Source organism: Xenopus laevis, chromosome 9_10S (assembly GCF_017654675.1).
Source record: "Xenopus laevis strain J_2021 chromosome 9_10S, Xenopus_laevis_v10.1, whole genome shotgun sequence".
In the NCBI taxonomy this organism is placed as follows: domain Eukaryota; kingdom Metazoa; phylum Chordata; class Amphibia; order Anura; family Pipidae; genus Xenopus; species Xenopus laevis.
The window spans coordinates 85,079,391-85,095,321 of NC_054388.1; the positions used below are offsets into that span (position 1 = coordinate 85,079,391).

A 15,931-nucleotide genomic window follows, 5' to 3' on the forward strand; every position below is an offset into this window, starting at 1 on the left:
AGAATCAAAGCTTCAACGTGACAGGAGGAAAATGGAATGGATGAGCGCAAAGAAAAACGGGAGGGGGAAATTCTAAGCAAGAGAGTATTTTAGCCACACTGGATCAAACCTGTTCCCACTGCCCCGTGCAGCTGGAAAAAAAACACAGAAGCCCCTTGGATGAAGAAAGGCCCCCTCACACTAGTCCCTCCCATCACCCCTGTTCATTGGCTGATACAGAAGGTAGGCTGCGCCCAAGGCATCGCTGCCCAATATCGATTGGTTGTTTTCTATGGGCAGGAGAAGGGTTGTACGGGGAGTCGCAGCAAGTGATTGGCTGGTGTTCATGTCCTGGCTGTCAGGTTGACAGATCCCGGTTAAGAGTAAGGGCAGCGGTACCGGAGCGGCAGAGCTCTGCTGAGGTTCCCTGTTATCCCGCTGTTACTGTCACAACAAGCGCGTTCCTAGTTGCAGCTGGAGAGGCGGCAGAGGGAAGGTGAGCGCAGTGATATTTTATCAGTCAGAACCGTTATGTGCAGAGAGACAGATGCAGCCTGACAGGAGTAGTGCAGCAGAGCAGTCATTGCTATTTACTGCCGCTCATTATCCGCTCGCTACTACTGTCTGTGCGATTTCTCTTCTCATGTCAAACGCATTCATGTCCCTCCAGCTGTGTCTCATGTTACAACTCCCAGCGGGCAGATGTAAAGTATCAGGGAGTTGCTGCTGAGCCGGGCTCCATGGCATTTCACTCTGGATTCATATTCATTCTCTTGTACTGTCACAGTTACGGGCAGAGGCAATACATGGGCAAATGTTGTACAATTGTCTATTACACATGTCTTTTTTTTTGTGCGTTTTAAGGCAAAGCTTTTGTGGCAGTTAGTGCGATGGTTATAAGCAGACGAGTGGCCTCTCTAGTACATAGCGTCGTGCTCCTCCACTATAGTCTCCTTCACACCGATGTTACTGAGTGACGCCTGTCCCCATCTGATGGGCAACACCAGCAATGCTGGGCTCTGCTGGCAGCCTGTGATTGGATATCAATTGCATGGACTCAAGTCAAACTGGCAGTTGCTGCATGTGTGGATGCAGGTCAGCTGGTGGCTGTTTCTTGTGTTGGCCCAATCAGGTCACAGATACATTTGTGGAAGCAGGTCAAAAGACCAGGGACTGCATGTGTGGATGCATGTCAGGCAGCATGTGCTTAAGCAGGTCAAAATGTGGATGCTGCATGTGTGGCTGTATGCTGTGTGTCTGGATCAGTGATGTAATTACTCACCAGCAGGCCCTGGTATAGGATGAGCACCTGGGCCCCCCTGTCGGGCCCTCCCCCCTCTGAATCGCGCGCGCTGTAAAATCTCCCCCTGCCCAACCACCCACGATATCCATTATTATGGCTCCGGTGGGCCTCAAGAGGGTGCGGGCCCAGGTGCCATCGCACCCTTTGCACCCCTGGTAGTTACGCCACTGGTCTGGATACAGATTATTTTTTCAGGTTCTGCATGTGTGGAAGCAGGTCAAGCTCATGGGTGCTGCAAGTGTGGAAGCAGGTCTGACTGGAGGAGGTTGCATGTGTGGATGTAGGGCAGGTGACATGCTGCATGTTTGGATGAAGAGCAGGTGACATGTTGCATGTGTGTATGTAGGGCAGGCAGCATTTGCTTAAGCAGGTCAGACATGTGGATGCTGCATGTGTGGCTGTATGCTGCATGTCTGGATACAGGTCATTTTTTCAGGTTCTGCATGTGTGGAAGCAGGTCAAGCACCCCTGGTAGTTACGCCACTGGTCTCGATACAGATTATTTTTTCAGGTTCTGCATGTGTGGAAGCAGGTCAAGTTCATGGGTGCTGCAAGTGTGGAAGCAGGTCTGACTGGAGGAGGTTGCATGTGTGGATGAAGAGCAGGTGACATGTTGCATGTGTGGATGTAGGGCAGGCAGCATTTGCTTAAGCAGATCAAAAATGTGGATGCTGCATGTGTGGCTGTATGCTGCATGTCTGGATTCAGGTCATTTTTTCAGGTTCTGCGTGTGTGGATGCAGGTCAAGCTCATGGGTGCTGCAAGTGTGGAAGCAGGTCTGACTGGAGGAGGTTGCATGTGTGGATGTAGGGCAGGTGACATGCTGCATGTCTGGATGTAGGTCAAACTGGCGGGAGCTACATATATGGAAGTAGGGCTAGCTGGAGGCAGTAGCATGTGTGAACAGGCCCGGATTTGTGGAAAGGCCACCAAGGCCCGGGTGGCAGGATTTTATGGGGCGGCATGAAGCCCAACCACACCAACATTGGTTTGCAAGTTCTGATCATGAGATACAATTGTTTTTTAAACAATTGAATAAACTTGAACTTCCTCTTTAAGTTTTAGACTTGCTTATACAATTTAAATTACATGTTTTACTTTCCTAATGGTTGTGTCTCCCTGAAGTGTTTCCATAATAAAACTATTGGTGAAATGTCAGTAAGTACAGGAGTGTGTTTGCTCTCACTAGTTATACAAGCCCAGGGATTTTGTTGGGTCAGAGCATGATTTTAAAGTATCTCACATATTTAATTTGGACTGCAACTGGAATTGGGAGATATTTTTCAGCTGGTGTTAGCAGTTGTGTTATTATTTGTTCATATGGCATCAGTTGGGTGCAAAATAAGTGAATACATGTTTCACAGGGAACAGTGAGATAAAATAAGGTCTCACTTGATAATTGGGACTGCACTGGCAACCTGTCACTGTAACTCAGAATACCAGGCAGAATGGGGCAATGTGACATAATGCTACTTTCAGCTTGAAAAAAGAGATGGTATGAAAAAGACTCAAACATATCTTCAAATAAAAAAAATGCCATAGTTACTAGTGTTTTGATTTCATAGCTCAATGTTTGCTGTGGCTTCTCCCAATCAACCTTTTGCAAATTACCCAGTCTCCCAGTAGCAGAGCTGAGTGTCCTTGATTAGCAGTATTTGGAGCTGTGCCAGTTACCTGCTTCATGACAAGCATTCCTTACTGTTCATTTAGTGTTCAGCAATCTTTATGATGAAGAAATATTAGAAAGTAGAAAAGTGTATTACCAAATGAGCTGGCAGTGTTTACTGGCAGAGCCAAAGCAAGAAGCAGCACTATGGATTTGGTATTTTTATTGACTAGACCTTCCTTCCTTGGGGCAAATTTACTAAAGGGTGAAGTGAGTAACAATGGCGATGATCCGCCAGCGTTACCGCTATCAGGCACTTTCCCGATTTACTAAGGGGCCCAGGTGAATTTTCGCTCTGGCGAATGGACTTTACTCAGCAAATTCACTAAGATGCGGATTTTACTAAACCTTACCTCTTTCGCCAGACTTGCCTTCACAAGTTCAGACCAGGTGAAGTGCATTGGAATGCATATATCTTCCTAAATCCTCTGTTACATCATATTCTTAGTGGAAAAAGTTTCTAAGTCCCAAAAAACGCTCGCGTCTTTTCCTTTTTTCTAACAAATGGAACATAATCTATACAGTGGGCTCAAGTGTAGGGCATTATAACATTATATTTCTTTATTAAGGTTCCCTGGACTTGTGTAATGTAATGTATTTGTTGCAACATATACGTCCATTCATATTATTTCCCGCCTTATGCAAATTAGCCGGAGCGAAGACCTCTAACGAAGTTGCGATAGGCATAATTGAATGCTAGAGCATCTTCGCTTTGATTGCCAAAATAACGCTAGCAAAATTTGCAAGCGTTCGGCACCCTGGACGCAATTTCACATTTTAGTAAATTAGCGTTATCTGAGTGAATTTTCACCTGGCGAAGTGTTTCGAAGGTTGCAAAGCTGCTTAGTAAATTTACCCCTATGCCTTTGTTTATGCAGCATATCAATAGACTGCTAGGATAGAAACATGGTATGAAAGGTCTTCTAAATGTTATTTTGATGACATGATGAAATATTTGGGAGAATCTTCATACTTCACAGCTTTGCGTTCACTAGCAAATGAATGCCAAGGCTTTCAGCTTCATTTACATGGTGCTATTACTGACACATTTAATATAAAGGCTACCTTATGACATACTAGAGCACCTTCTATGGCACTGCAGAGGGGCGGTTCTATAGCTGTCGAATGTACATATCCTGCTTCTATCCTTTAGCTTCTCTGTACCCTGTGGAAACAAGAAAGATCTAGTAAATAAGCATCCATGTAAGTTTGCTGAGAAAATTGTCAGTATATGTGGGAAGGCAGTGCTTCCTCTGTTTACTACTTGGTTTTGTGTCAGGGCTAGAGAGGGGCAAAGAGATACAAGTGATCAATGTGACACTTTTTTGTGGTTCTAGACTGAGTCACCATAAGGCACATTTGCTTTGTATCAAAATGACAATATGTATACCCATTAATAGTTCCATTAGATAACCATTAGGAAAAGAATCCCCTAAAGGCCCTATAAAAGCAGATTTAGGGGCCGATTCACTAAGGGTCGAATATCGACTAGGAACTAAAATCCTAGCGCAGATAGTTCGAACGATCGAAGGATAATTCCTTCGATCGAACGATTAAATCCTTAGAATCGAACGATTGGAAGGATTTAAATCAAACGATCGAAGGAATATCCTTCGATCAAAAAAAGTTAGCCAAGCCTATGGGGACCTTCCCCATAGGCTAACATTGACTTCGGTAGCTTTTAGATGGCGAACTAGGGGGTCTAAGTTTTTTTTAAAGAGACAGTACTTCGACTATCGAATAGTCGAACGATTTTTACTTCGAATCCTTCGATTCGAAGTCGTAGTCGAAGGTTGAAGTAGCCCATTCGATGGTCGAAGTAGCCCAAAAAAAACTTCGAAATTCGAAGTTTTTTAACTTCGAATCCTTCACTCGAAGTTAGTGAATCGGCCCCTAAGTGTATTAAAACTTGTGTACTTTTGTGTGGCAGACCTATGTTACAAACATTACAGCTCTTTGAGCTCCCCCTTTGTACACTCCAAGTTGGATTTTAGTTGCAGTAGAAGTTTACACTATTTATAAAGTACTTTACATCAAGTCTGTACATAGTTGCATATATGTTACATTGTAGTGGAGTTCAAAGTCATGTTTTTTTTAAAATAAATAACTGTAATTTATACTCCAGAGAAAGGTAAAACAAAAACTTCTAGAACACTGGCCAAAAAGTTCCAAATTAATTGATTGCTCCTGTTAACAAATAGTAGTTGCAGTAGAAGTTTACACTATTTATAAAGTGCTTTACATCAAGTCTGTATTAGTTACATAGTTGCAAATATGCTACACTGTAGTGGAGTACAAAGTCATGTTTTGTTTAAATAAATAACTGTAATTGATACTCCAGAGAAAGGTAAAACAAAAACTTCTAGAACACTGGCCAAAGAGATCCCGAATTAACTGATTGCTCCTGTTAACAAATAGTAGTTAACGCCACATCAACCCTTTGAATTTTGGATATTGAATACATGGTCTCTGCAGTACATGATGGATGGATGAACAAACATATTTCCCATACACCTTTGCTCGTATAAATATCAGACAATCAAATGTTTATACTTAATTCCCCACTATAGTTGGCCATGGGTATTGTCTTCAGTTCATACGGTATGTGCTTTAATTGCTTGTATTACAGAACTGGGGGCATGTCAGTGATATCATTGTAATCCCTGTGGAGCTCTCATTGGTATCCTGTTTGTTTATGTGCAAACACTTTCTTTCCAGGCTTGAGTATATACTTGTATGTTATTTGGGGTTTTTTTTTGCACATCAGTTTTGCAGATAGTAGTACTTTTACATTGCAGTAGAAAATACCCACAGACAGACAGACAACCCTTCTGGCATTTGGAAGAATCGACAGATTGCCAGTCCAGGCCTGACCACCATCACTATAATCTGCTTGGATAAATGCCATAGACTGCTTGGTAGTGGCTAGTGTCGGGACCCCCAGATTCATGGACCTGGCGACTGCTCTTTCTTTGCAGTACTTTTATATATTTATAAAAAAAACTCTAAAATGAATTCATTCTAATAACTGTGGATTTATAAGGTGAACCACAGAATAAAAGATGAGTCGAACATAGAAAATTCAGTAAAAAATATATGATTCAATGTGTCCTTAAAAATGTTCATTAGTGAAATGATGCAGAATCTTTCCTTCAGGTAATTTAATGGAGTCACTTGTTCTCTTAATCTGTTTTAAGGGCTGAGTATATGTAAAAATGAATACTATAAAAGGAAGCAAAGGAACAATTGTGCAGATGAGTGACTTTATTATTCGTAATGTCTTTTTTTCTCTGGCATGGCCCTAAGCACTGCTTCAGATTCTAAAAAACGAATACATTTTGAAGAAGGCATGACCTGTCCTATTCTGTCCTAAATAGCTTTACTAGGGTAGGACCGAATATGTGCTTTCAAGAAAATGTAGTACTGGCCTCTGGATTGTGTATTGATCCCTAAACGGCTCATGTAAAACCTGAAACTATGCAAAACTTTGACACACAAAGTGACTTTTTTCACTTGTAGAAACTGAATAATGGACCAGACCCCAGCAGTACTATTAAACAACAACTCCCTTTATTTGAGACAGGTTACACAACTTGTTTTGAGACAAAGCTCGTTTTCAAGTGTTTCACAAAAGAGATCTTCTTCTCGAAACATATTGTGCAAACTGTCTCGAAACAATTGTTGGCTATCGCTTGCTGATGTTGCCATTGTCTGCAACCTTTGACAGTCGCCCCCTGTTTTGTTCTTCTTGATTTCTGTAAAAATATATAAGAGCAAACATAAGAGGAGTTGTTTAATGGTCAAAATTAGCAAATACATTATTGTTCTTGCAAAAATTCTGTTGCCAACTGAGAAGGTTATGTGAAGGTAAGACCCACAGCCCAAACAGTCAGAACAGAATGAAGCAAAAAGCAGTTGTGGCTGTTCATTTCCACATCTACAGATGAACCATGTGCTTCACTAGCAGATTAAATTTCCAGGCAGTCCAACATCAAACCCACCAGCCAATATCCGTAGCACAAATGTGTCTGTGGGAATCAACTGTGTGTGCTGAAAAGATTTTATTGGTACACTTGAGTTGAGTTTCTTAGCACTATAGGGACATTTGTTGGTTTATGCTTTGTAAATGATCACCTTCACACCTGTGGGAATACAGGTTATGACTCCTTGGTTACTTTTTTTAATAGTCTTAGTAAGAGTTGTTGCAAAAGCTGGTCAAGGTTCGGAATCTTGTATATGCAGTTTGTGGACCTTGGCCATTCAGTATCTCGTTTTTTAATATATCACCTAGTTATGGTTTACAATTAATTTGCAAATTTCTATTTAAGCACTTTCTCAACAAAGTATTTTATTTCTTTTGAAGTGTGGTTTAGTTGTGCCAGTTTATCTGTTCCCAAAGGCTATAACTGGATTAAATGCTGGTTGTGCACATGGCCTAGAAATTGCCCTCCTCAAGATGGACATATTTCGCTCATTTGGCAATTTCAGCAATCTGGTTGCTCGGGTCCAAATTACCCCTGCAACCATGCACTGATCTGAATAAGAAACAGGAATATGAATAGGAGAGGCCTGACTAGAAAGATGAGTAATTAAAAGTAGCAATAATAATACATTTTGTAGCTTGACAGAGCATTTGGTTTTTTTTTTAAACCAGGAAAGAGTCAGAAGAAGAGGACAAATAATTCAAAAACTGTAAAAAAGAAAAAAGCGGCTCCTGATACCTTTAAGAGCTGGTACCAGGTAAGCGCTGAAACCACATACAATACATAAAAAAATTAAAACCAATTGCAAATTATCTCAGAATATCGCTCTCTACATCATACTAAGAGTCTGGCTACACGAGCAAATTTGGGGAGATCAGTCACCCCAGCGACAAATCTCCTCTTCGGGGTGACAATGTTTCCGAAATGCCTTCCCCCTGCCCTCCTCCGGCTAAAATGAAAATTCACTGTGGCAATGCACACACATCCCTTTGTTTTTTCCGAAGTCGCCGAAGGCTTTCTGATGCCAATATATAAATACGGCATTGCTTGCTTCAAAGGGTTAGATTGATTAAAATAAGGTGCAATGGTGTTATCTTCAATCAGTAAAAATCAGTTTCTCCACTCTCTGGTGGGATTGGCAACTTACAAGATTCCTGACTTACAATTTACAAGATTCAAAACAGCATATCCTGAGGACAGCTCGCGTTTAGGAGCCGAAACATCAAATAAACACTAACAAGTTTTTGCTTTTCAACACAAGACCCATGAGTGCGGACTTTTTCTTTCTTTATTGTATTGACTGTATAATTCCTTGTTCCAGCACCTGGGCAGTGACTAGTGTTTTGTGTGCACCAGACCCACTTTTCCTTATTTATATATATATATATATATATATATATATATATATATATATATATATATATATATATATATATATATATATATATATAGTCGGTAGGGTGGCACACCGCTTCCTGATTCTATACCTGGGTGCCCGGTAAGGGATTTTATGTAGACCAAAAAATGACCAGCAACACCAGGATTTCAGTGAAAAAGAAATGTATTCATATGTGCATATTTAGCCAACGTGACGTTTCGGTCCTCTCAGGGACCTTTCTCAAGGCAACTATGCCTCCCATTACAACAAGTTTATATAGCCAATAGTGAACAAACAATTAAGGAAGTGACATCACCCTATTAAAGTGATCAGTGCAGTTTTAAGAACATTAAAAGCTTATGATATGATATACAAAAATTCCCACATATCATTAATAAGGGTGATTAAGATACAGTTATAATATTATATAAAATGTTAGAATACATAAAAAGCTCTAAATAACAGTTATTTGTTGTGAGTCCTGTGTATATAAAGTGCAGAGTGCAAAGTGCAAAAAGAATTTAAAATATTATAAATATTATAAACATCTGTATCTAGTCTGTCATGGCTCGAGACCCTCAGTGAATTATGTTCATATTAATTTGATTTAGTTTACTTTACTTTTATATTTTTATATTTTTATATTTCACTATATGTCTCCAATCCAACTGATCCATAATATATGATTATATGAACATGTCCACGGAGTATATAAGCCATACTGATCAATTACTATAGTCTATCTACTTATCCTGTGGCTACAAAACAATTTAACTGCAATGCCGTATTTAGGCCCCTTGGAGCCACGCAGTCCAGTTCATATGTCCAGAATGCCTCCCTCTGGAGCAACATACGGTCTGTGTTCCCTCCTCTTGGGGTATCCTGGATACAGTCGATAGGCATACATTTAAAAGAAGAGGCAGGATGTTTAGCTTGTAGCCAGTGTTGGGCTACTGGTTGTTTAGATATATCCTGTTTGACATTTTTCTTTGGTTTAGGTTCCAATGCTGCCCGGATTGTTGAACGATGCATACTAATCCTTTCACGTAATTGTCTATTAGTCTTCCCGCAGTATATAAGACCGCAGGGGCATTTAATTATATAAATCACATTACGGGATGTGCAGGTAAGTCTGTGCTTTATATCATATGGCTTCCCAGTGTGTGGGTGGAAAAATGTTTTCCCCAGAATCAGTGTATTACACATTACGCAGTTACCACATTGAAATGAGCCCATTTTTTGTACACCCCTCTGATTGTTATCATATTTATTTACCGGATCTGCGGATGACAGTAGCTCCTTAAGGTTCTTGTTTCTCCTATGGCCAAACCGAATCCTTTTTGAGTTTACCGCAGTCAATTCTCTGTCCGTTTTCACTATAGGCCAAAGCTGTAAAACAGAGTTTTTCATTATTGGGGTACGGGCATCATAGGTTGTGGTATAATATAGCACATTGTCTTTATTTTCCTTCCTTTTCTGATACATTTCACCCTTTAAGACCTCCCTTCTGTCAAGGGTCATAGCCCATAGCTTGGCCTCATTTACCACTGCCTCGGGGTAACCCTCTCCAGGAATTGTGCGGCCATTACGTTCAAAGCGGATAGTTTTTCTTGTTCCTTACTGGTAATACGTATGACCCGTAACATTTGTGACCTTGGGAGAGAATGTAAAAGATGTTTTGGGTGACTGCTTTTATAGTGGAGCAATGTATTTCTGTCTGTGGGCTTCTGATAGACCTTAGTCTGCAAGCAATTCAATTCCCGATCCTTATAAATCATCACATCTAGGAATTGAATGGACTCCACATCATAGTGTAAAGTAAACCGTATAGTTGTGGGTAACTTATTGAGATCCTCCACAAAACTATGCAGGTCTTCCTCCGGCCCAAACCACAGAAAGAACAGATCGTCTATATAACGTCTGTAATAGCCCCCATATTTGCGAAAAAGACCATGGTTCAGTATATGTTGTATCTCATATTGATTCATGAAGGCATTAGCATAAGAGGGGGCTACATTTGAACCCATGGCGGTCCCCAAAAGTTGGAGGTAAAACTGGGTCTCAAACTTAAAGTAGTTATTCCTGAGTATGAACCCCAATAATTCCAGGACGAATTCCACTGGAGGTCCCTTGTATAGTGCATTCCCACACATTAATTCCCTGGTGGCCTCTATGCCTGCATCGTGTGGTATACACGTGTAGAGGCTATTGACATCCATTGTCACCAGGATAAAAGATAAATCATTTAGGTCAATACTCTCTACCACATGGAGAAAGTCAGTGGTGTCTTGTACATAGGAACCAATGTCCTGTATCAGAGGCTGCAATAAAGAATCCACATATCTAGCTACTTTTTCAGTTAATGAGCCCACTGCTGCTATTATAGGTCTCCCTGGCGGATGTGTGAGGTTTTTGTGGATTTTTGGTAAAGAGTACATGACAGGTCTTACCGGATATTCCACGTACATCGCATCCCTCATTTTCTCGGATATCCAACCACCAGTGCAGCCTTCCTCCAAAATTTTCTTCAAATGCGTTTGGAATCTACAAGTAGGATCAAAGGCTAAACGTTGGTAGCATTTAGGGTCTGATAGTTGCGTCAATAATTCACTCCTATAGTATGAGTAATCCAATACTACTACGGAACCACCCTTATCAGCAGGTTTTATTATAATATCTGTCCTTTCCCGTAAAGATTTCAGAGTTGCCCGTTCGTCCTTTGTCAAATTACCCCTATGTTCAGTGAGTTTAGGAAGTTGACATACAGTTTCATTCAGCATCCTAGAAAACGTACGCAGGGATGTATTGGCCGTGCCAGGGTCAAAGTCACTTCTCGTATTAAGAGCAGGGCAAGATTCCCCCATTGTTGTGGGTCCGGGCCTAGCTTTAAAATACTCTTTTAATCTGAGAGTACGGGTAAATTTATAATTGTCTACCACATTCCAAAATCTATGTTTTGTGGCTGACGGTACAAAGGATAACCCTCGAGCCAGGATATTCATCTCACCTGCTGAAAGTTGGTGGCTTGATATATTCACTACTTGTCCCGTTTCGCTATCCGGCGTGGAGGTCTCCCTCGTGCTCTTTCCTCTGAGGTGTTTGCGACCGCCGCGTCTGAGTTTGGATTTAGTGTGCCCCCTCCGTCTGGGACCTTGCCTGCATCTAAAAAATCCGGTTGCGCCGTCTGTGTCGTGCTGCCACGCTCCTCTTCAGACTCCGTGCTGCTGGAGACATATCCCAGTGGACGCTGCACCTTCCGCGTCATCGGTCTGCGTCGCATACCTCCTACTCGTCCTCCATGACGCCAGCGGTAAACCATGCCGTCCCTGTAATCTTAGATGCAGGCAAGGTCCCAGACGGAGGGGGCACACTAAATCCAAACTCAGACGCGGCGGTCGCAAACACCTCAGAGGAAAGAGCACGAGGGAGACCTCCACGCCGGATAGCGAAACGGGACAAGTAGTGAATATATCAAGCCACCAACTTTCAGCAGGTGAGATGAATATCCTGGCTCGAGGGTTATCCTTTGTACCGTCAGCCACAAAACATAGATTTTGGAATGTGGTAGACAATTATAAATTTACCCGTACTCTCAGATTAAAAGAGTATTTTAAAGCTAGGCCCGGACCCACAACAATGGGGGAATCTTGCCCTGCTCTTAATACGAGAAGTGACTTTGACCCTGGCACGGCCAATACATCCCTGCGTACGTTTTCTAGGATGCTGAATGAAACTGTATGTCAACTTCCTAAACTCACTGAACATAGGGGTAATTTGACAAAGGACGAACGGGCAACTCTGAAATCTTTACGGGAAAGGACAGATATTATAATAAAACCTGCTGATAAGGGTGGTGCCGTAGTAGTATTGGATTACTCATACTATAGGAGTGAATTATTGACGCAACTATCAGACCCTAAATGCTACCAACGTTTAACCTTTGATCCTACTTGTAGATTCCAAACGCATTTGAAGAAAATTTTGGAGGAAGGCTGCACTGGTGGTTGGATATCCGAGAAAATGAGGGATGCGATGTACGTGGAATATCCGGTAAGACCTGTCATGTACTCTTTACCAAAAATCCACAAAAACCTCACACATCCGCCAGGGAGACCTATAATAGCAGCAGTGGGCTCATTAACTGAAAAGTAGCTAGATATGTGGATTCTTTATTGCAGCCTCTGATACAGGACATTGGTTCCTATGTACAAGACACCACTGACTTTCTCCATGTGGTAGAGAGTATTGACCTAAATGATTTATCTTTTATCCTGGTGACAATGGATGTCAATAGCCTCTACACGTGTATACCACACGATGCAGGCATAGAGGCCACCAGGGAATTAATGTGTGGGAATGCACTATACAAGGGACCTCCAGTGGAATTCGTCCTGGAATTATTGGGGTTCATACTCAGGAATAACTACTTTAAGTTTGAGACCCAGTTTTACCTCCAACTTTTGGGGACCGCCATGGGTTCAAATGTAGCCCCCTCTTATGCTAATGCCTTCATGAATCAATATGAGATACAACATATACTGAACCATGGTCTTTTTCGCAAATATGGGGGCTATTACAGACGTTATATAGACGATCTGTTCTTTCTGTGGTTTGGGCCGGAGGAAGACCTGCATAGTTTTGTGGAGGATCTCAATAAGTTACCCACAACTATACGGTTTACTTTACACTATGATGTGGAGTCCATTCAATTCCTAGATGTGATGATTTATAAGGATCGGGAATTGAATTGCTTGCAGACTAAGGTCTATCAGAAGCCCACAGACAGAAATACATTGCTCCACTATAAAAGCAGTCACCCAAAACATCTTTTACATTCTCTCCCAAGGTCACAAATGTTACGGGTCATACGTATTACCAGTAAGGAACAAGAAAAACTATCCGCTTTGAACGTAATGGCCGCACAATTCCTGGAGAGGGGTTACCCCGAGGCAGTGGTAAATGAGGCCAAGCTATGGGCTATGACCCTTGACAGAAGGGAGGTCTTAAAGGGTGAAATGTATCAGAAAAGGAAGGAAAATAAAGACAATGTGCTATATTATACCACAACCTATGATGCCCGTACCCCAATAATGAAAAACTCTGTTTTACAGCTTTGGCCTATAGTGAAAACGGACAGAGAATTGACTGCGGTAAACTCAAAAAGGATTCGGTTTGGCCATAGGAGAAACAAGAACCTTAAGGAGCTACTGTCATCCGCAGATCCGGTAAATAAATATGATAACAATCAGAGGGGTGTACAAAAAATGGGCTCATTTCAATGTGGTAACTGCGTAATGTGTAATACACTGATTCTGGGGAAAACATTTTTCCACCCACACACTGGGAAGCCATATGATATAAAGCACAGACTTACCTGCACATCCCGAAATGTGATTTATATAATTAAATGCCCCTGCGGTCTTATATACTGCGGGAAGACTAATAGACAATTACGTGAAAGGATTAGTATGCATCGTTCAACAATCCGGGCAGCATTGGAACCTAAACCAAAGAAAAATGTCAAACAGGATATATCTAAACAACCAGTAGCCCAACACTGGCTACAAGCTAAACATCCTGCCTCTTCTTTTAAATGTATGCCTATCGACTGTATCCAGGATACCCCAAGAGGAGGGAACACAGACCGTATGTTGCTCCAGAGGGAGGCATTCTGGACATATGAACTGGACTGCGTGGCTCCAAGGGGCCTAAATACGGCATTGCAGTTAAATTGTTTTGTAGCCACAGGATAAGTAGATAGACTATAGTAATTGATCAGTATGGCTTATATACTCCGTGGACATGTTCATATAATCATATATTATGGATCAGTTGGATTGGAGACATATAGTGAAATATAAAAATATAAAAATATAAAAGTAAAGTAAACTAAATCAAATTAATATGAACATAATTCACTGAGGGGTCTCGAGCCATGACAGACTAGATACAGATGTTTATAATATTTATAATATTTTAAATTCTTTTTGCACTTTGCACTCTGCACTTTATATACACAGGACTCACAACAAATAACTGTTATTTAGAGCTTTTTATGTATTCTAACATTTTATATAATATTATAACTGTATCTTAATCACCCTTATTAATGATATGTGGGAATTTTTGTATATCATATCATAAGCTTTTAATGTTCTTAAAACTGCACTGATCACTTTAATAGGGTGATGTCACTTCCTTAATTGTTTGTTCACTATTGGCTATATAAACTTGTTGTAATGGGAGGCATAGTTGCCTTGAGAAAGGTCCCTGAGAGGACCGAAACGTCACGTTGGCTAAATATGCACATATGAATACATTTCTTTTTCACTGAAATCCTGGTGTTGCTGGTCATTTTTTGGTCTATATATATATATATATATATATATATATATATATATATAGTGGTCTTTGCTGCTGTCTGTCTGCTTTCAGTAGCAAATAAACTGACACATACCTTTAAAATGTTTGAAAAAACTGTTAACTTGTTCTTGAAAGTTATTTGAATTATGGCATCTTTGTTATGAAGAAATATATTATATTATTATCAGGGTGGAGTTCCGTTTGAAGTGTCTCCAATCAGGTGATCATTGAAATCGGAAAGTTTGATAATTGCAGATTTCCTCTGAGAGTTCCCCAATTGGTTACTATGACAACCATTTAACCGCTCATTTGAAGTGCTGTCACGGTAATTTAAAAGCAAAGTATTTCAGTCTTTTCAGCTTACTGCTCGGCTCTTTCCAGCCCTAAATCTTACCCTCTTCTACACTGTTTCCATGACAATTTATACATTAAGCCCCATCCATAAGCAACTGAATAAATCCATTGTAGGCAAACGGTCTAGTGATCATTTGGGTCAAAATTGTGCATACATCCACTGGGTATCTGCTACTGTATCTACTCTTCAATCTACCTTTGTAGAAAAAAATACTACTTCAGTTTATTTCTACATTCCCCTGATGTCTGTCTGAAGCTAAATGGTCAGACTGACCTTCAAGGACAATAGACACCATATCCTGAGGATCTCTTGCACCCATCTGACTGGTACATATACCAGATACTCAATTCTGACGTGCACAGGGCATTAGCTGATGAGAAAGTGAAGGAGCAGCTCCTCTTCGCTTCTTAGGGTTAGGGCACACGCTCAGGTTCGGGGAGATTAGTCGCCTGGTGACAAATATCCTCTTATTCGGGGCGACAAATCGCATGAAGAAACTTCGGGCGCTTCGGAAAACAAATCGATTCGAGTGCTAAAATGTAAATTGCCGGCAGAAGGCAGTTCGGGGAGATTAGTTGCCCTGAAGAAGAGGAGATTTGTCGCCCCGAATCTGAGCGTGTGCCCTGACCCTTAAATCTACAGTCATTTGAGCTGTGGAATTTCTTCATTTGGCACACGTGTATGTACATCAAATAACATGGAGCATCAGCCAATCTGTGGCCATCTGTGAGTTAAAATGATGGGAATGATGAACAATTTCTAGAAAGTGCTATATACATATAATGCTATTTAGACGATGGCCCCCTCTTTATTACCCGTCACTTGGCCTATTGTAATGCCCAGTAAAGCATCTTTTGCATGGAACTCTTTTTCTCAGGTGGGCTCTTGCTGGACTGGTGGAGGA

At 41.1% G+C, this 15,931-nt stretch overlaps 2 protein-coding genes across 3 annotated transcripts in view; both read left to right on the forward strand.

The window, feature by feature from the left end:
- Positions 1 to 323: 323 nt before the first annotated feature.
- The window catches only part of abat.S (4-aminobutyrate aminotransferase S homeolog), a 63,201-nt gene continuing 47,593 nt past the window's right edge, over positions 324 to 15,931 (forward strand). The window contains exons 1-2 of one of the 2 annotated variants that reach the window (XM_018237370.2): positions 324 to 475; positions 7,603 to 7,688. The gene's annotated coding sequence lies outside the window, so the exon portion shown is untranslated. 2 annotated transcript variants of the gene reach the window in all.
- On the forward strand, positions 12,271 to 14,209 carry LOC121398837. The gene is made up of 2 exons (XM_041578231.1): positions 12,271 to 12,359; positions 13,421 to 14,209. The coding sequence occupies exons 1-2, from the start codon at positions 12,330 to 12,332 to the stop codon at positions 14,060 to 14,062; spliced, it is 672 nt and encodes a 223-aa protein (XP_041434165.1). The 5' UTR covers positions 12,271 to 12,329; the 3' UTR covers positions 14,063 to 14,209.

Excerpts from the sequence above, each read along its gene's own strand:
- LOC121398837 (XM_041578231.1), top strand. The coding sequence starts at position 12,330 with ATGAGGGATGCGATGTACGTGGAATATCCG. Across the intron at positions 12,360-13,420 it reads CGATGTACGTGGAATATCCG|CTTTGGCCTATAGTGAAAAC; the intron begins GTAAGACCTGTC and ends TCTGTTTTACAG.